This window comes from Strix aluco, chromosome 6 (genome assembly GCF_031877795.1).
Source record: "Strix aluco isolate bStrAlu1 chromosome 6, bStrAlu1.hap1, whole genome shotgun sequence".
Taxonomy (NCBI): Eukaryota; Metazoa; Chordata; class Aves; order Strigiformes; family Strigidae; genus Strix; species Strix aluco.
This window is the reverse complement of record NC_133936.1, coordinates 14,837,529-14,859,098: the sequence shown is the minus strand read 5'-3', so window position 1 is coordinate 14,859,098 and position 21,570 is coordinate 14,837,529. Positions and strand designations below refer to the sequence as shown.

Here is a 21,570-nt window from a genome sequence, read left to right as displayed (position 1 = left end):
TGATCTTTAAACAGTAGTCCTCTCCCTAGTTCTTTTTCCTGGCAGCTTTATTGTTTTCTGACTGCTTTAGCTATCTGCCTTTCCACAGGGTTTTGTCTGCATTTTAATTTTTTTTTAAAGAGTTAGATTTGATTTTTTCCCCTTCTAGCTTTGCCATTTTCCATCCTAAATTGCTTATTTCAGGAGTGTGGGTTGCTGCTAAGTCGATGCATGTGTTTGTTTGCTGTCCATCGCAGTGGCTGAAGTGGTGGTATAGTGGTGCAGTGACCACAGCCAGGCACCAGGGGCTCTTCATTCCATGTGTCTTTGCTGGCTCACAAGCTGGCCACTGCTATAGCTGGTGGTTACCATCAACTTCTGTTTCAATATTATAGGCCTTAAACTATACCAATATCTTTACTTAAAGACATTTCTAGCTTCAGCTGCCTGCTCTCTGTTTCTTCACACCATGGTATGCCTTTCCTGAACCATTCTGTAAAGCAGTAACACTATGATCCAGTGATCCTGCAGATCAATTATAGTTTATTGCTTAATAGAGGGATAGGGGTTTTTTTCTGGTTCATTAAGGTGCGTATGGGTATATTGCTATCATATAGAAACTTTCTAGATTTATGCTCAAAATAATCCCTGAAACCTCACGTAAACTTCTTCTCACATATTGTTCAAAGTGTATGTGACTCTTGTTTCGTCAAACTTCCCTCACCCCTGAGTATCAGCTGCAAATGAAAGGTCTCCAGTCAGAAACAATATGTCTGCACAAATTCATATGATGTTTCAAGTTTGATTGTGGCTTCAGTGTGTCACCTGTAGGACAGATGGGTTTGTATTTGTTGTGAGTAACCATAGGTACTCGATACAAAGCCTTTTCCTAAAGACACGTGGACTCTGGGTGTTTTTCTTGCATCATTTGGAAGTGATGCAAAAGTCCTGTCTCTTCTGAAGTACTGTTATCATCAGGTCAGTGAGTACTCAGCCTTGAGCTGGTAGGAGCTAGCTGGAAGGAGCTTTTATGTTGTCTTTGCATTTGTTCATGCTCTGACCTGTAACGCTGTTGCAGTGACAAGAGAAGTGGGTTGAACCTGCTCAAAAAAAAAGTAAAAAAGAGAGTCTGACTTTTAATTCTAGATCTTTCTTAGCTGAAGACTTCTAGTGTATTGGGTGTATTTCTTCAACCTTACTGAAGCCGAGTTCCCTGTTTAGAAAACTGGTCAAAAACTGAAAAATTAGATCAGATTTACTATGAACGGATCTGCTATGGAAATCCAGTGCATTTATCAGGCTGCCAGTTTTGATGTGGTGTGGGCAGGTATTCACAAAGAATAAATTTGAAACTTAAAAATGGGTTTAAAATGAACCATATTGAGCTGTTTGGAATCTGTAAGTCCATTTTGGGGTTTGGGGGGTTTTTTGTCTTTTTTTCACTCAAAAATTTTTTAATATCTTCTTGGGCTGTGTTTAATCTAGAGTCCTGGATAGTGAAGTTGGAAGAGATACTTTCTTCGTGTGAAAAATGACTAGGCATAGAAAGGGAGAATATGAAGGTTTTAGGTTCAAAATAATTGGCATCGTTGATGGCACAGTTTCTAAGAACTACTTTTTTTTATTAGTATTACTTCTAAATTTTGCCAGTAAGTATTGTAATCTCTAACTAATTAATTCTATCTTGCTGGTTTTGTGTTTCCTGAAATGTTATATATGGGGGTGAAGAAAAGCAGATACCAGACTTCCTGCACTGGCCTACTTCAGACCCAAAGCAGAGAAAGGGAGCAGCTGAATTTGAGAGGCTTGTTTTGGGAGCGTTGTGCATACAGTTCAAGCATAATGAGTATTGACGTTTAATTAGATAGAAGTGTCATTTATAATAGACCTTTCTGTTAGCTATGCTCTTGTTCTTGGGGGAAGGGAGGATCAAGGGAGGAAATTGTGAAATTGTTGAAATAGTTAATTTTTACAAATTAAATAGACAATTGCTACAGTACTACCAAACTAATTTGCTGTGTTCTGGTGTACATTCTCCAGCTTTCTCTAACAGATTGGCCACTTTCCTGTGTAGAGTGACCGAATACTCGTTAATTATTATGTTGGAAAGAATGAAATTCTGGGAGTGGCAGAGCAAGGCGTTTCAACTTTGTCTCTATTAGTAATGATGTGATTATAACAGTGAAAATCTTGCTTGATATCACACAGCAGTTGTTCAAATTTGAGACCCCATCCAAAGAAGTAGATAGAGCATAATCCGAGGAGGTCTTAATTTAAAAAGAAGTCCTCGAGTAATTTTTAAGCTGCGTAATTATTAATTTAGGCGTCAAGCCCATACTGAAATCCACAGCCAACCCCATGAAATCTGCATGTTCATAAAATGAGATGAATTAACAATCTTAGAAATTTATCTGAATAAATGAATAAAATATTAATTCTCTTGTTACTGGTTCGTCCATAGGAGAAGCTGATGGTGGAGGAGAGAGGCTAAATTCAACTTCTTTTCTCTCAACCACTGAACTTTGGACCCAGAATTTTCAGAAACTGTCAGATGTACTTTAAGAATTAATGCTTTTTGTGTTAGGTTTGGCTCTTCATGTGGTTGAGGATCAAGGATGTGGAAAAGGAGGGTGTAAAAGTAGCTCATTCATTGAAATGCAGGTGAGATTATGGATGTTTTGGGGGGCATGTGAGTATGTTGCTCTATTGCTCTCGAGAGTGAAGTATTTGCGGATGGGAATTTCTTTTGCTGTTCTGTACTACTTGCATCTGTGAGGGATTTAATCAAGCAGCTCTGAGTGCTTGCAGATAATAGAAGTCTTGAGGGAATGTATAAAAGCAGCTGGAGATTAGATAAATTTGTGTACCAGTTTTGCATATGAAGCATGGAGGCTGCTCAGGGCCAGGCGAAGAAGGTTGCGGGGTGTGTGAAGAAGGGTGCGGGAAGCTCTGACCGAGGAGGGGGGTGAGCTTGGGGTCACAGAGCTGCCAGCCCCATGCAAATATTTGGGCTAATGAGAGCACAGTCTGGTTACCCACCAGTGAAGTTGCTCAGGTTTCGGAATTTTTACCTTCCTAACTTCTAGTGCCAGTGTCTCCTTGTGTCCAGTGGTCTCTTTTGACAACTCTTTAGGAAAGTAGTAGCACTGAAGGAATCGTGCCTGTAGTTACATTGTGCCATCACTGTAACTCCCAGTTCATCAACAGGAAAAATGCAATATCCCTCTTTTCCAGTGAAAGTTTTAGGAAGAGTTTATTAAGTGACCATATGGTAGCTTTACAAGAGTGTATTATTTTCCTTAAGCAGAATGAATATGTTTATATATTGCAGATAATTAATAAACTTAGAAACAAGATTTTGGTAGAGCCCAGAGTCATTAATGGTGCTGTTGCCTGACTAGAAGTCTAGCTTGAACCTTTGCACCTGGTGACAACAAAGTAAAATGACCTATCATGAAATTACATATCAGCTTTCAAGAATTATTGATACTTTCCATTGTGTGGTCAGCAGAAAGCAGGAAGAAATGAATGAAGTATGAATTGTTGGAACAAGTTCAAGATTGTAGTGCATGGGCCGATTCACTTACATGAAAATGCATTTCTACTCTGATTTTATTTATAAGCAATGTCTTGAAGCTGTGTGCTACATCAGAATTGCTGAAAGCTTTCAAAACAGTTTTTGAAAGATAAAAAAATTGAACTTTCATTTGTTGGACTAATGTGGACTTTCCTCAAAATAGTGCACAATCAACTAATGTTTAGCATTTACAAACTGGTTTTGGTTAAAATATTTAATGTAGTTTCACCAACGTTTTCAGTAAACATATTTGAAGATGGGTTCTAGATATAACTCGGAGTTTGTTTGAAATGCAGTCTGTTGTATTAATCTGTTTAAACCTTGAAAATTGTCTTTGTACTTTTAATAGGGGGTTTTTTTCCTCCTAATTAGATTGTCTGGATAATTTTAGAAACCATGGGGTCTGCAATCTATTTAATGTATTGAATCTACATCATGTTATAAGGATGTGGGTTTTCTATGAGTCTGGCCTACTTTTTCCACATCTTGTAGCTAATTAATATACTGTGTTGGACCCAAATCAGCAGGTGGGCTACCATGGAAATACATGCCTTCTGGGTTGCTAAAATACTAGCTTCTAAACAAATGGAAATCTGGCAATGAATTAGCTTCTTAGCTGCTTTAGGTTAGCCATGAAAAGTGAAATTTCTCATGTCCTTGCATGCACATGTGCATACTGTACTGTGCTAAGGTGGTTGTCTTTGTGTATAGTACATGATGCAAACTCTCTTTAACTCTTTACTTCAAGTCAGTGAATCAGTTGCACTCTTGGATAAATTAAATTTCAGTTAATTAGCTTCTTAACCAACTGCTTATTTATTAAGCTGCTTAAAATTGTTTAGTTTATTGTAAGCCCAAGCAAATTGTCATTTTACTGTATACATTTACATAAAAGAATAGAGGATGCCGAAATTCACTTGTGAAGCTTCTGTATGCTCTTTAATGCCCTAACCAAGCCAGTATTGCAGGAATGTTCTGCCCTTTGATAGGGAACACTCCCTAGAATTGCTTCATCCCTTGAAACCTGAGCTCAGGCAGGAAACGTACAACTTATTCCCTCCGCAGACCTGAGAGTTAAGTGGAGTTTCATTGCACAAGTTCTGTCCTTCTCTAGTTGCTGTAGCAGCACGTGCTTTGGATTGTGAATTCAAGTGTCTAAATATTACATGCTTAGCAGAAGATGATGAAAAATTATAAGCAAAAACCTTCTTCATATGCAAAGATTAATCTGATTTAAATACAATTTAAGTAATCCACTTGCATATATAGGAAGACTGTCCATGATGTGGATATGCACACACGGTAGTACCTTGCTTAAGTCAACCTGCTGTTTAAAGCAGTGCTCAAACTTTTTTTGGTTGAATCTCACCTTTTGCCTTTACTCCTATTTCATTTGGGGCTGCAAATTTTACTTTGGAGCTTGAAGTCAGTCCTTTATTTGTTACATACTAACTTTAGCTACAACATATTTTCATTGCAGAAGTTTGGAACCAGTGTAGCTGCGTTTTTATCAGTTTTGTCATTTTTATATCAGTATTTGCTGGGAAATCAGATAGTTGTGATTTACAGCCTCATAAGCAATAGCTAGCTATTTCACTTTTTTCCTAGTATGTTTTCAAAATGTATAGCAAGAATGGCAATACCTGGTCAGGAGAAATAATATTGTCTGTGTTCGTGGTGGATGTATTTCCAGAAGAAAGGAGGAGTAAAGATGATATGGATACAGTTCGGGGCCAATTACTTTGTAAAAAAATAAAAAAGTGTGTCACTGTAAGACCAGTAATTGCAGGGTCTGTCTGTGCTTAACAACTGCGTCCTTTTTGTATGTACATATGCTGATAGAGGATTAAATATGGGTTGTGACACATGATTGACCACAAAGCAGTTACATGTAATAGCCCTGGCAGATCTTAGGAGGAGTATTTTTGAGAGAGCATGTGATGGTGAAAGCATTTTAACATAATGCCTACGTACTTCCATAGTTTCTTTGCTGATGTGGGGAAAGAGTAACATTGAATGTGGTTTGCAGAAAATAGTCTGTCTTTTGTCATCTTTCTCTATATTAGTTTCATGGCTGTTATAGTTTAATTTTGTAGAAGTATTCCAAGATTTCAGTTATTGTACGTAGTTGTAAAACTGTATTCTGTAGTTGCAAAAGCCTCTTAGTTTCATGAAAGAAACTCGTCTACTACAAAATGGCTGTTCAGGCTACGACATATTGTATGTGGGACATGGAATATAATGTTTCATTGCCTAACCTGAAAGTTCAAAACATGGTTTCCTAAGTCCATGAAGACATCATTCAGCAATGACTGGTGTCCAGAATGGTGTGAGTATGAGCTCCACACCAGGAAGATGCTAAAGTCCAGACTGTGGAACGGTATGTGAGAAATATCTTTATGCGTGTGTCCTATTAATTCCTTCCTTCCTTAAAGAGAGTGAGAAGGCATTGCCCTTCAGGTCTGTGAGCTAGATGAACTGTTGTTCTGACCCAATATAGCTGGTCCTGTTCCTTAGTGAACTCGTAATACAGTGCCTTCTTTCTTGAATTTGACCATTTCATTTATGTACATTGAGGAAGACCTGAAGCACTGTCTGCGACTATGCAATGTTTTTGGTTGGAGTGAAGATCATCCATGTTACAGCAAGAGCCTTGCTGGGTCTGCAGGTTAGGTCTGTCAAAGGACATGGTGAATGGTTGCTTGGCGTTAAAGGTTATTTTGAGGATCACTGAGGGCAGATTTTCTCTTGGCTCACTCTTATGAATTTGTTGCTCTGAAACCTGTAAGTTTTCTGTCTAGTTTAAGGCAGTGATGACGAAGGAAGAAATACTGCCAGTCTTAATCAGCAAAAAAGACAAAAAGAAGGGAGGTAACAGGAGGCAAAGGGGGGATTTGCCTTTTTCTTCCCTTAAAGCATGATGGTTTCTGGCCTTTAACAAGTCATCTTTATTTTTCCTGCTACAAAATTGTGGATTGTTGAGTTAGACCCTCCTAGCTCACTATCAAATGTTTTTATGAGGACTGCAATACTTGGAAGCTAAACAGTCTTACTTTGTGCACTGGTGTTTGTATTCATGGGAAAGGACTCTTAAGATAACCCTCACTGTGTCTTGGTTGATGTGTCACTTACTCAAATCCTTGTAAATATGCCTGTCAAAGGGTTGTTTCTGTGGTATGGATAAACTTGTTTTAATCAAATTGCATGCTTTTCTGAAACCTTCTTTGATTCAGCTCACAGGCAAATACCACTCTAAAGTCTTGGCTATAGTTATTGGTTGTGTAACTGCACTGATAAAGATGCTGATCTTTATGCTGTTATGGCTAGTAAGGAGATTGATTCTTAGATTGTGTCTACGTGACAAAATATTGTTTGTGAAATGTTATGTTGTTGGCTCAAGATCACTGATATGGTGGTTCAGTTCCTGCTGTTCTCTGTTAAAGGTTTTCTTCTGCCTTTTATTTTTGAGACTTGTAGAAGGCATAGTGGAAGCAGCCTCTTCATGAGGGCTTGACAGACGTGTATTTTCTTGTTGGGCTTTACTTTGGAGTTTTGATGTTTGCGACAATTTTTCATTATTTAATCATTAAGAGAAATTCATGAGTTTAGCTTGCAGCTGGTGGGTTTATCTGGTATCTTTATCCTTTCTCAGTTTGTCATGGTGGTTTAGCAAAACAAAAATAAACTTGCTGTAATTCTACATGAGTACAGCATTGCAGTTCTGAAGCCAGAGTGACTGAGTAGCCAAAAAAAAAAAAAAGCTGTCTGGTAAGGAAGCAAGTACTTTTTAATCTGAAAATACTGTTTAAGTCAAAACTGAAACATTTTGCAAGGATGGATTATCATCCAAAAGATTTTTTTTGTCTGATATGTGTGGTCATACTGAAAGAGCTGAAGAAATGCTCTAGAAAAGCAAAATACCTCAGTGATTTTTAGGGCAGTTGCTCCGGAGGTTGTCTGCAGGTTGTGGGAAGAAGATTGAACTGCAAAGTCCCAGTCCATCCTGATATAGGTGGCTTGGATCTTGGTCTTCCACTTTCCTACAAGGGCCTAAATATCTAACCTATCAACTATTTAGGAGGGGATTATCTTTTACTTCTTACCCATATTAATTTGTGTATATTGGAGCACAGATATCTCTTATGATCCAGGCAAGCTGCCTAATCTCTGCTGGGATGTTTGCTGTCCTCTTTTAAATTCTCCTTTTTTTTTATCATGATACACACCCACCACCCCCCAAAAAAATAGGAAACAAACATGTAAATGTGTTTGAAGTCTTCATAATTTTTCGCAGAATATGGAAAACCAAACATTTTGTAAGTTTTGAGAATACCTGTTTTTTTACAACTTTTTAAAGCATTTTAATTTTCTATCACAATATATTCTCTACTTAAGTTATGAAACTTTCTGTTTGCTTACGCCGGTGTCAAAGGATGTAGAAATAGTTTGCTGAGTGTGTAATTAAGTGAATCACAGGCCCTGATCTTGTGAGGTGCTTAAGAAAGTAACTAGTATTGTTGGATAGGGCTAATAGCATCAGGTGTGCACATAAGTACTTTGCTGGATTGGGGTTGCATGATAATCATTCAATGTGAAAGTCATGTTTCAATTCCTGCGTTTCATTTATCAACACTTAGGGCAGGTTGTAGACTTGTTTTGGTCATGGTTCCTTATTTGAAGAACAAGAATTGCTTATGCTTCCAAACTAGATATATAAATCCAATCCAATTGACCTAGAAGAAGATTCAGTAGTTTGACAAACCTTTAACTATTTCTGTTGTAATTAAAAAAAAAAAAAAAAAACAACAAAAGCATTGGCATTGTTTTATTACTGTGTATTCTTATGTCTAATGATTATATAGTGAATGCACAGGCTTTGCAGAATAATGCATCAAAGTCTTCATGTATTTGCTGTTTTCTTCATGCTTTTCCTCTATAAAGCTTTTTGGTGTAAGTGGGGTTTTTTTTCCTGTTTTGCACTGAAATTAATTACTTAATTGCCTCTAATATTGGAAGCCTAGTAGCCATGATGCCCAGCAATTATGATGCTTTTTGAAGTGAAAAGCTATTCTGAATCTTTAAAAAAAACCCCCAAAAAACCAAAACCCAAACCCACAAAGTAACCTTAAAATAGGGAGGGAGTGGACAATGGGCAGAAAGTAAAGGACTAAGTATTTTGGAATAAGGTTGTGTTGTAATTTGTAAGACATAATTTTGTTATTGGATACCATGAATTTAGTACTCATTTTTCTTTTGTCTGTAAAGGAGTTTTTATCAATGGACGTGCTGTGTGTTGACCTTTCTTTGGAGTATGACATTCTTGCATTTGCATTTCTTGATCTTTTTTAATTTTGTTTTGCCTAAAGACCCTGTGTGGACAGTAATGACCGCACGTTTCCGCTTGCCTGCTGGCAGAACCTACAATGTACGAGCATCTGAGCTGGCACGAGACAGGCAGCATACAGAGGTGGTCTGCAACGTTCTTCTCCTGGATAACACTGTACAAGCTTTCAGAGTTAACGTAAGTAATTTGCTTATTGAAAATCAGTATCACCGAGCTTACTTTCCTTTGCTGGATTCATGTGGCTAGAGTCTGATTTTTCAAAGTAGTGTTAAGTACAGAATAGAAGGAAAAGTTATGTTCAGGCAGGCATGCTTGTACATGTACATACTAAGTCACTGTGAACTTAGTCATTCTGGCATTCTCTATAGTACTAAGACATCTTCATTTCAACATCAAATATACCAAGCATAATTTAGTCCATGAAGAGAATTCCTAGAAATGAAGTTATGTAGTGGAAATGGAGGGCAGTTTTGCCACTGAGTTGAAGGAGAAGCAAGCCTTTTTTATTTTTTTGTTCCATTCTGGTTTTTGCATTTTGAGCATGAGTAGGGTGTAATGGTAACTCTTCTCATGACTGTGTAATGTAATTGTCATGTTCAATTGAGTGTATGGTTCTATTTGGTTACAGCTATCCTCTTAAAGTATCTCTTAGCTTTTTGTTTTTCTGAGATTATATTCTTGTTCTGTCATTTCCCTCACTTAAACTCACTACCTTCTAATGTACTAATGAGGATAACAGGAAAGAAAATAGGAAGCTGGTTGCTGAATGCTAAGGACTGTTACCAGGAAAAGTGAATAATTTTACATATGAACCTGGAAGTTAAATAGGTTATTCATCAGATTTTCTAATCTGTGATCCTTGTTAAGGAGTTAAAATGAAAATGTTCATGATTTTGTGCATATGTTCACACAAGTGCAACCATTTCTTTTGACTTCTTGAGGAAGAAAACCTCACAAACAACAGGCACGGTCCTCACAAGAAAACATTAAAACATCTAAAGGGATCTCTGTGGGAGAAGAACCAGAACTCAACAGGAAAGAAGCTGTGGGATGTCCTGAGGCAGGAGAACTCAGCTTTTACTTTATAAGCTATAGAATTGATAACTTATGTGGAGAAAGGTTGAATCATATGATGGTGAAAGTTACAGGTGGCATGATTGTTAAAGTTTTTCAAGAGAAAATTGAACTTCAGTGAATGGACTGAAGGGGTGGCTCAATATCAAATCAAGCTGTGGGCAGTGCTCAAATCTATTTGAAAAAGTTTAATTTGGATTATGTAAAAAATTTCTAATGCTCAGTAATTATATTGAATTCTGATATCCAGTGTTGAGTGATGATATTGATACATTTGAATGTTTTAGGGAAGATTTGTGAGAGTGATTGCATTTCTCTGTTCTGTAATCAGGTGGTTAGAGCCTGCGTAGCTTGCAGCTGCCTATCAGAGAAGTGGAATCTCTGTTACCTAGCAAAAACTTGCAAGGATTCAGTGTCAAGTGGCTTAAGATTTAGAGGTGGACTTGGTGGTTATTTGTTTTAGACATTTCAATCAAGATAGAAGGTTTTAAGATGTTCTCTTAAGGCATTCTTGTAGTTCATTCAGGAGCTATTTAACTTTTGGGGACTTCTGAGTAGTTGAGAATGGGAATTTTGAATGATGGAGCTGGGGGAGGGATGACCAAAGACTTTAATTTGTCAACATCAAGCCTCATTTTCTTTCGGGAGTAATTTGTCCCATATCCCATTTCCCTTTTTCTCCACAATATTCCACTGCTCTCCTGTATATCTTCTCATCCTTGCTAACAGTTTCCCAGTCTATGCTGCGGGCCAAGAAGCAGTATGTACAGAATGTAGTTGGAGACAAAGCGTTAAAAGTGCATGAGAAATTGTAAATGTTGTGTTCTTTGCTTGAGTGCATGAGTTTTCCATTAAAATATCTGTCTTGCAGTTTTTTGTTTGCTTATAAGAGTTGGCTAAAGGAATAATTGTTGTACAATAGGTATGGGAGATTATGCTGCTTTTTGATCTAGGTGTTCAAAAGCTGTGTGTTGTTAGAGAATGCTAGTGCCTGTCTAAAGTAGATCACTACTTATAAATCCACAAATGTCTATTCTGTTTCTCCCAAGAAGAATTAATGTAATATGTTCTCACTGCCTCCTTAGTGTACTATTTAGTTGCATGGATCATGCTTTACTGCTTATACAGATCAGCCTGCAAGTTTGTCTATTAAAACTGAGTTTAGGGAATAAAAAGTTCCTTGGTGCTCAACATTTTGATCTCGGGTCTTAGCCTCAATCTGTTTGTTCAAAAATAGGGAGTAATAAAGTATTCAATCATAGCAAATGTGTGCTAGGCTACACAATATACAGGTTTTCAGGGTTTATAGCTATGTTTTACTTTATTGTGGTTGACACAATACTTGGCAATAAATATTTATGGAATTGTTTTCAAAATAGGAAGAACAAAGATAACATCAAATAAATTAGCAAGATTTCTTTCTCCTGGTGATTGCTATAGGTATTCTGTATGCTAATCATTGTAAAGCTTAATCATCTGGAGTATGCAGTGCTGTATTAATAAAAATGTACTTAAATGCTATTTCTTCTCCAACAGCAAAGTACTGATCACAGACGATGTCTCTTGGTAATTTATGTGACATGTTCTAAGTTCACATTTCAACAAGCCTTTTCCATTGATCTGCAAAGTAGGCATTCTTAGTGCTAAGCCTTACCTTGTATGGAGCATAACAAACCAAATCAAATAATCCCTGTGGATTGTAGGCAGGTTATTTTGGTTGCAGGCAGAAGAATCAGTTGGAACTAACCTGTACATATGTTTGAAGACTAGAAATCCTTTTTATAAAATGCACTGCTTACCACATAAAGAACTACTCTGACCCTGAAAAACATACTTCATAAAATGTGTAGCTGGAAGAAGTGAGGCCGACTTGAGTTAACAACATGATTAGGATGATTTACATTACTGTAAACCTGCTTTTCAAAGATCACATTGCTTTAATTGGATTTAATTAATTGTTTAAATACTTCAAATTGTATCTTTTCCATGCAGGCTGACTTAATTGTATTTCCTGAAAGCCAGTACATAGGTATGGAGATCACACTAAACTTGAGAGAAACCTAAGACAAGGTAGATGGGATGAGTTGTTCTGTGAGCAAGTCTCTAGTGGGTTAGTGGTCATGGACAAATGTTTCAATTTAGAGCCTTCATTGTCTCAGAATTCTCCTCAAATTTAATGGATTTACACTCTAATGGAAGTAAAATCTAAAAATGTGTAAAACAACCCAAACCAAAAAAAAAAAAAACCCCACACCAACACCCCTGTAATTTTAGAAGTGAAAATTTTCAATAATTTAATCTTTGGCATTATTTAGTTGCTTCCCTTTTTTCTTTGACCAAAAAAATAATAGCCTGCTTGGAAACCTTTTGAAAACAAGATAATTTTTTGTAAAGCTAACATAAGCTGTAGAATAGAAGGAGACAGTAGTGCAGTTCTGGCTGTTTGGGGATGTGCTTATTTGAGTTGCAACACAAGTATTGCGGTGAGCTGCGGGAAGAGAGGTTCCAGTGTTGTCATCAGTGAAGGAGCAGGACAGTCCCCCACAGACCTGTGAGCAGCAGAGCTGTCTGACCCCCTCCAGGAAAGCCCAGGGCCTGTCATTGCACTCCTCTGTAATCAGAAGTCCAAATCTGTTTGGACTGACACAGCAGCAATATCTCTCGGTGTTTCCTGTAGATGCAGCCAGTTCTGTAGGCCAGCAATATAACCTGAATGTCAGTAATGTAAATTGGAAAGATGATAGTTGTTAAGCAGGCATTAAACGTATGTAATGGCAGATGTTTTCAAACAGGGGTGTTGGTAAACAGCTAACAATCATTTTGCGATTAGAAATTAATGTGTATATATATCTAGTGGTACTAGATGTTAGCCACTAGATGATAGATATTCATAAAGTGCAGTTAATATATTGATATCTAGTGTTGATGTCAAATTGTTCTGAAAGGCCAAAATTTGTTAGACATTTTAATGTTTATCTGTACGAATAAAGCAAGTTTCTTTTTATGCTAATCCACATTTATTGGTTTTGCTTTTTATTTTAAAAAAGCAAAAGTAGAAACTTGTTATCATACTTTTTATAGTTTATAGCAGCTATTCAGTGGATATGATAGTATTACAAATATTTTGGACCTCTCACAGCAAGCAGGATTGTGACCTTCACCTGCTCTGGCAAGCTGCAACATCATGATGTAAATATCAGAGATGGGTTAGACTGAGGTCTGGTTATACTAGATGCTTATCTTTATCTTGCACTGAGAGTAAAACATTGTGATCAAAACAAATGCTTCATGTTGAAACTAGTCTTCTCTTACCAAATTTGCTGCTTTATTGCAGGAGAAATACCTTCCTTGCGGTCGTGAAATGACATTCTGTATTACTGAATTCAATCTGATCAGCAAGTTCCAAGCTTTTTCGTTAGGAAAAGTCTGTTCAGATATTTAAGAAACAGTACAAGTTCTAAGGTTTAGATTGGAAAAAAGCTACAGAATTGATATCTGCTTGTTATTTGAAGAAGTATCATGTCAGCTGCGGTAAATGTAAGCCTAAACCTGGGTTCCGGATGTCTCCCGTTTTCTAATAGTTACTGTCATAAGTTCTTAGTTTGAGTTCTGATATAAATCTACATGGGGAAAAATGCCAAAAAGAAATTAGCGTTCTATGTAATTTTAAAATTATTTTTATTTGCTGAAAAAATTGTACTGATTACTGATTTATTTCAAAATATATCAGAAACTCCTAATTTAGTAAAAATGAAAGTGACTATTTTTGGATTGTATATAAAAATTGTCTTATGCATTTATGCTGTTGTGTATTTATTATGCTAAAGTCTGGGGGTTTTCTTTGCTTGTTTTTAGTTATTGGAAAGTAAATTTTTCAGTAGTGAACTTTTTAACAATAGTACTCCTACTGGCAGTTATTTTGTTAAACATCAAGAAATTTTCTCTGTATGATTTTTTTAAAAAAATAAGATCTTCTTTTCAAGTAAACACAGCAATTCTTAGATCACTTTAATCTAGCCAGATCTATATGGGACCTGATATATATGCGTTATGTAATTTCAACTTAAATGCACAGAGGTGTGGTTATGATTGGCCTGCTGGGATCATTTCAAGCATAATTTGTTGTTAACTATTTTCTAAATTTTTTTAACTATTACCAAATTATCAAGTTTTGTAGAGTCTTTAGACCCCAATAAATGGCTTTGACAGTTTACTCAACTTCAATGTAATTTCAGCTGAACCAAAAAATAGTTTTGATAGGATGCTCTTAGATGTTAACAAATGTCTGAATGTAACTTGTAGATTTTTCTTGTATATGGATATTAATTAAACTCTTGCAACCTTCTTTTGACCTTTTAGTTACATACTTCTTTTTTAATGACTGTAAAAATAAACTGTTGTATAATCTCTATGAAAAGTGAGGTTATCTGGGAGCAGAACAGCAGGTTTTTTGTTTTAAAACTTCAAAAATATCTTATGGTCTACAGTAGACAAGGCAAGATGTATCAAATCCACTGTAGCATCAATAATACTTGTCACCTGGAAGATTATCACAAGCTTGCTTGGTGCCAGAGAAGTAGAAAATCTGGGTGGAAAATGTATCAGTCATCTCTTTCATCATTTTTTTTGTTTGACAGTTGTTCTTGCAGATTTTTTCCTCATCTTTTGTACTTCAGGAAGCTATGACACTTTAACTTCTTTGGGAAACTCCCTTCAGGTTTCACCAAATGTATTTATTGAGTCCTGTCATAATGGCACACTCAACGTTTCAGTTACTGTGTTGGCAGTATTTTCGGGTTAGGCAAAAAATCGCTATGTACTAACAACTACAGTTTCATTTGATACCATTTTGAGGGTAAAATTTGTCCCTGTAGTAGAAATCAAGTTTGTTCACTTGCCTCTGAGAAGCAATGTTGCTGCTGTTCAGTTAATTTGAATTAGTTCATTTAGAGTAAAGTAGTATCTTTGAGAGAATGCATTTAAATGACGCTTCTCAGTTAGATATTTGGCTGCTTCAGCTGTCTGTCTATGTCATTTAATTGTGGAAACATTTTCAATATGCTGGTTCATTTGGATTCAAGAATAGATTTTCAGATGAATTAAGTAAGAATAACTCGTACAGACCCATACCTTTAAATTCAGTGACCCAAGCAAGGCTACAAAGTTATTGGTCAAATCCTAGCCTTCTTTCCTTCTCTTTTTTTTCAGTACTCCTTTTAAATATCAAATTTGGCTAATGAATGGCTTTCAGGAATAATCATGTAGCTATCTGAGAAGTGAGAAATTCTTGCTGTCAGAAAATGACAAAGAGGAAAAATAATAATTCCTCACATATCTTTCAAAAAGAGAGATGAAGCTTGTTTAAAAATAGCACTCCTGGGATACACTTCGTGATATTTAAAATTTAGGCTGCTAGAGCACATCTGAAAGAATGTACATGTTCTCTGCCTGCCTGAAGTCTGTGTGTCCAATTATATATTTGTTCATTAAAAAATATATGTATTTGTTCTCTGCAGAAACATGATCAGGGACAAGTTCTGTTGGATGTAGTCTTCAAGCATCTCGATTTGACAGAGAGAGATTACTTTGGTTTACAGTTGGCTGATGAATCTACTGATAACCCTGTAAGTTGAGTCTTTTATAAATACGTTTTTATAAATCATAGTCATGTTCATCACTCTGCTCTGTGTCATTAGAAAGAGCAGTAATTAGAAGCCACTGCAATATTGTGCCATCATCTCCAACTGAGTCATTTGAGTTGGGTTGGTATACCTTGTACTTATGGCAAAACTAAATGTTAATAGTTATAAGTTTGAGGTAAAATGTTGAGATCAGTGCTTATGAAATAATACCTTAAAAGGATATTGCTTGTTTGATTGTATCTATTTACTAGCCTGCATGATTGTTGTCAGTTGGGATAAGAAATAGTAACTCTTTCAAAATTGTCTATTTTACTTATTTTCATTAGAACTTACAAAAAATTGAGGGGGTTTTTAGACTGTCCTGTTTGGCGGTTTTGTTTCTAGCCCAAATAACTTGGTAGGTCTTTTAATAGCGCTTCATATAGTCCACTAACAAGGGCTATCAGCTCATTACCTTAACTGGAAAAGGAAGGGACTCCTTTGGAAATGAGTGTTTATAACAGTTCATGTGCTTTAATTGAAAGGAAATGCTATAGGACTAAAACTTTGTAAATCACCAGTAGAAACTAATAGATCCGGCTGTAATGTTCAGTGGCTGGCTGTAATAGATGTAGCTATACTGTTGATGTCATGATGGCTTGAAGAATATTTCTTGAATACTTTCTTTTATAGGTGTCAAATGTTCAATACTTTAAGTTTTAAAGTGCAGTTTAACTAAGTATTATTCCTTATAAATACAGTTCTTTACCTAATTCCCATTATATGCGTGTCACAGAGATAGGGTCTAACTTTATTTCCCACCTTGTGTGTCAAAAGTCATTTTTGTTCACAAAATGTGAAGAATGTGATCTGACACTGTCAGAGATCTGACGCTGCAGTGTGTTAATCATTCGGTAACTAAGGTGAATTTCAGAAGGCAATGCAACTTTCTTTGATAAGTGCAGATTTCATCTACTGTTGTTTTACCATCAAGAGTGACTGGTCTAAATAGAAGGAATACTTATTTTATCTTACTAAAAGGTTGGATGTTTTTCTTTTTACTTATTTTTAATGTCCTTTTTAATGTAGAAGAGGAAGAAAGAAGTCACAATATAGCCATAATTTTTCTTCTGCCTGAATAGTGAACTGCTTCCACATTTCTTTCTTCTCTAGAGCACATTATTCTTAATTATGTTCTTTTTCTACATTCTGGTAACATTAAGAATATTAAGATGAATAAAGCTGTGGATAGTTCTGTTAAGACATTAGCAGACTGGCCTCATTTAATCTTTTTATTCTAAGCTTTGTTTCCAGGCTGAAAAGACGTAGGCATGCTGTAGAAAAAGCTGAATTATTTTTCAGCTTTGTTTAAGAAGTATTTAATTGAATATTACTCAATATTTTACTCAACATTCAGAAATTTGTATTTTCTCATTCTCATTCATCTGGATTTCCAAAACTTAGACCTCTAAGCTCTCTCGTTGGTTTATCCATCTGGAAGCAGCTGAACACAACACTGTAATAGAAGGATCTGGTTAAGTGTTAGTCCAAAAGAAGAATGACTTTACAGCTATTTGATACAAGCACATGCTTTAAAGGTTTAGTAGTCTTTGCCTTCTAAATATTTTGGCTTTTCAGCATGTATCTAGTTGCCATGAAAACAGTGTGTCAGTGCTAAATAGAAATGTTACCAATAATAGTCATGTAAGCTTGAAGAATTTGTGGGTTTGACTAATTTCAGTTTTTGATATCAGTTTACTTTTACACTCAGTTCATTTGGACAAAAATTGATTATATCTTAATAATATTCCACTGTGTTATTTCACAAGTAACTAGAGTATTTGTCAATCCAAACTAAGATATAATCAATATGGCAGGAGATAAAGTTGATGGGGAAAAGGGGATCCTGCTAATTGAGTGTGAAACCTCTATCATTGTGCCTAAATGTGTATTTCATAAACTGCACAAGCTTTATGTTTTTGTATAATATTAATGTCACAGTAAAAGTCAGTGCAAGAAAGCATTGATGCTGTGTACAGCTGGAGTGATGTATTTGGCTTGGGTCTTGGGCTTGGGTCTTGGGCTGTGAGTAATGCTGAGAAGGGGGTATTGATGCGTAGTGGGAGTGAGGGTACAGCGAATACTGTCAGAGTGGGTGCTGGAGTGCCCTTGGCAGGAGGGCGTGAGGCAGGGAGCATTGCTGGGGGAGAAGAGAGTACAGAAATGACTCTCCAAGGGAATGGGGTACAAACTTCATGGATCCCCAAATCTACCTGCCTCTCAAGTTTACTGGGATGTAAATGGGATAACATGTCTTGCTAGCAGCACCTTGATTCATAAAATTCTGGTACTTCTGCCTAAATCCTGTTAACTTCAGCTTCTTTACAATATTAAGTAGTTCAACCCTCAACAGTTTCCCAGAGAGAAAATCACCTTTTGCATTTGGATCCAATTATATCACTTGAAGGCACAGATATTGGCTGTTAAATATGCTTCAGAAAAAAGTTACTCTTCTGTGGTTTGAGCTATGCTAGTACATACCAAATTGATCTTTACAACCAGAAGCAAATGTAAATGCAAGCTTTTCTGCTAGGCATTTCAATTCCAGGTTTTCTGGATTAACTGTAATCTCAGAAAAAACCCCACCCAAAAAATAATCTAAGGATTAACAGTCAGATCTGTGCGTTTATCAGATATATTGGATCGTAGCCCCTTGCTTAAAGATATTCAAGTATCTTTCACCATGTTTTGAAAGATTCTTATATAAAACTTGTATGTATCCCTGGCTGGAGAGTCCTTTCTTAAGCCTTTACGTTTATTCTGAAAAATTAATTGATCATGTGTGAGGTTTTTTTGACATAATCACACTCTTAAACTGTATCAAACTGTGTCTTTAGTTCCTCTTAAGTCATCAACTACAAAGATACAGTATTTGGATGTAGTCATCATTATTTGTTATTACCAATGAATAAAGTGACTCGGAACTAACTTCAGATCCATAGTGTGTGTCAGATAGCTCAGGCACCTCTGTGTGTTTGCTTCCTCCTCCCTCACATGAAAAAAAAAAAAGCCCTGTGATAAGTGTGAGGTAGTTACATGCTATACAGGGTTAAGACTCTGTTACTTCATAGGAACTGTGGCCATATAACTGTTTCCTGAGGCTTGCGGGCTTGCATTGCGAGGCAGGATGAGGAATCCAGCAGTATTTATAACAAAGGTAGATCTATGAGTTAACTGAACTATGCTGGTATGTGCTGAGTCTGCTGGGTTTGCTGGTGGGGAGTGGTTTAAACAACTTGTAGGGCTTTCCAGAGAACCATACTTCTATCTAAAATTTGCAGCATTGATTTTTATAAAGATCTGTCTGTACTTCCCCACAGCAGTGTTCTGCTGTAGAGACAATCAAGGTTGGGTACTGCTTGGTAAAATTGTTCTGTACTCCTTAATCCAGTAGACTGAGTGCTGAGCCTCTGGTTTCCAAGATCCCAATTAGTGATTTACCAGAGATGACACTCAGGCTGACAATTTAAAGAGAATCTGTGAGCCAGTGGGATCACTCCCTGGATGTGTCAGACCTACAAAATGCAGAATCAAGAGTATGAATACTAGTTTAAGCAAATTAACTTCTGAGTTGAGTAAATCAGCCTGCTTATCACTCTTCACTGCCACACTTAGTGCACCTTAGACCATCAGTTTAAAGAGTAGCTGAAGATTAACCACACCATAATTGAGTTCTAACCTCTCTCAGGCTCACTTGACAGTCATAGAACCAAGTCATAGTTGAATTAGCGCTGTAAGAGACAGATACCTGGACAACAGAGGTTAATCTTGGGAAAAGAACAGCAGCAACTGCTGATGATAATGTTGGTGTCTTTCCAGAATCAGTAACAAGACTTTGTACGCCAGTAAGACATTCTGGTAAAAGACCAAGTAAAAAAGCAACAGTTTCTTGATGTATAAGGCTACAATTTGTACTTTTTTGTTTCTCTAAAGTTAGTGTTATAATTTGTCTCTTTCCAGAGGTGGTTGGATCCAAACAAACCTATCAGGAAACAATTAAAAAGTGAGTACATGTATGTATTTGGTCAGTTCATATTTAATTATTATGCTGTTTTTCCAGGGTACCCTGATTAATTAAAAATATCTTTTCTTGACTGTAGGAGGATCTCCTCACAGTTTGAACTTCAGAGTTAAGTTTTTTGTAGGTGACCCAAACAAGCTCCAAGAAGAATATACAAGGTAGGTCTAGTTAATTTATCAATAAGACATTTTTATAGGAGACTTATATTTAAGGGGAAGATGATCGTTAATTTTTTTAAGCTATAACATGGAAATTTTCTTTTAAATCTTTTTTGTGTTGTATGTGCAAGCTTCTAATTTTTGCCTAAGAATTACAGATACGAACAGTTGCACCAAATCAATATAACAAAAAGCTTCTGTGAATAAATTTACAAATTTATATGTGAAGTGAACTACATGAAGAAAATACTACCGTGTAGAAACAGAAAAGGGAAAGTAGAGAAGAGGGGAAAAACTTAATCCTGCTATTCACTAATGAGTACAAATTTAATTTTATCCTTACTTGTATTCTCCTTTGTGATTATAAAATTCCTGAGCTTTCTGCATTTTATTCTTGATTTCTGCCCCCCCCCCCCCCCCCCCAATTTTCTGCTTGGCACTAATAAAATTAATCTGTTTGTATGGTTGTAGTCCTAGCTTGAAGCATGTAAGCTTATTTTGATAGCAATATGTTGAAGTCTGTTGAAGAAAACGCTCAGTGTGAATCAAGATAGGAGGCTTGTGAGTTGCAATTAGTCCTTGAAGAAATGCCTCAAATTTTCAGTATTCCTAATTAGTTCTGGTCCTCTACATAAGTCACATGATTTGACAGATTGGATGTCAGCCATTCTGAAAACAGGTCAGCCCCATTCAAAAAACACTATCTAAATTATTAAGGATAGCTTTAGAAACATAAATACCAAAACTGTGAAAATTTGAGTCCGCATTTGTTTATAATTTCTTTTGATTTGTCATATTTTGGACAATTGTACATACATCTATGAAGGCAGAATTTACTAAAATGAGTCCCAGAGATCCTGGATCAGGCTCTGTTTTATTGAAATATGTACTCTAGGAAAATTTGGCAATTTACTATATCAGAATAATGAAAAATGTGTTATTTGAATTAAAGGACAATATGTAATATTCCTAAAGAGATGGGAAAAAAATGTTAATCAGTAGGAAGTAAGCAGTAAAGAAAAGAGAGAACTGTTTTATTTAAATGTTATACTGTAAATACAAAGCTATAAATACAGCATCCTTTTAGATGAGAAATAATATATGACTGCTGTATCTAGGTCAGCTCTGCCTTTTTTGCTAATAGGCCTAATTGCCCCTGAGAAAACTCATTTGTATTTGGAATTATTACAGAGAGTGAGTTACTATCTGTGGGGTTTTTTGGAGTGAAGTTAGGATGCCATGTCACAAATATGGGGTCCTTTTGTGTAATCGGTGTTTCCCCCCTTAAAAAAAAGAAAAGAAACAAAGCGTAAATTTATGACAGTTCCAGCTCAAGCTGAGACTTTTCAGAGATGTTTAGTTTTTATAAATTGCATGAAAACAGGGGAATGAGTCGACACATGAGGCTGTATGAGTAGATGTCAGAGAAAGGTTCAGTGTGAGCTTGTGTCTTATTACACACTTCTGAATTCGTGTGAGGGAGGCAGGTTATGAATGCGCCAGGTCAGGAAAGGTCAGCAGCAGCTCACCTTGTGTTTGGAGAGTTTAGCTTTACAAACTTGTCTTGGTAGGAAATGAAGCTTCATTAGTTCTGGTCATGGCAGAAACACTTGCTTATTAATGTTGACTCCAGTTAGCAATAATTTTGTCTTACCCTTTTCTAGACATATCTATATAGGGAAGATGAAAACATTGTAATGCAATACCATCTTGACTGTTTTAGCTGAATTTGTTCT

The 21,570-nt window shown here is 36.3% G+C and overlaps 1 protein-coding gene across 3 annotated transcripts in view; it reads left to right on the top strand.

Moving 5' to 3' along the window:
* Positions 1-21,570, top strand: part of PTPN4 (protein tyrosine phosphatase non-receptor type 4) — a 121,043-nt gene that overhangs the window by 34,388 nt on the left and 65,085 nt on the right. For all 3 annotated transcript variants that reach the window (XR_012623771.1, XM_074828789.1, XM_074828788.1), the window contains exons 2-5: positions 8,923-9,077; positions 15,491-15,598; positions 19,616-19,658; positions 19,756-19,834. Coding sequence is in view for 2 of the 3 variants with exons in the window: in XM_074828789.1 (XP_074684890.1) it covers positions 8,940-9,077; positions 15,491-15,598; positions 19,616-19,658; positions 19,756-19,834 (368 nt within the window). In the remaining variant the exon portion in view is untranslated. The remainder of the gene's footprint in view (positions 1-8,922; positions 9,078-15,490; positions 15,599-19,615; positions 19,659-19,755; positions 19,835-21,570) is intronic.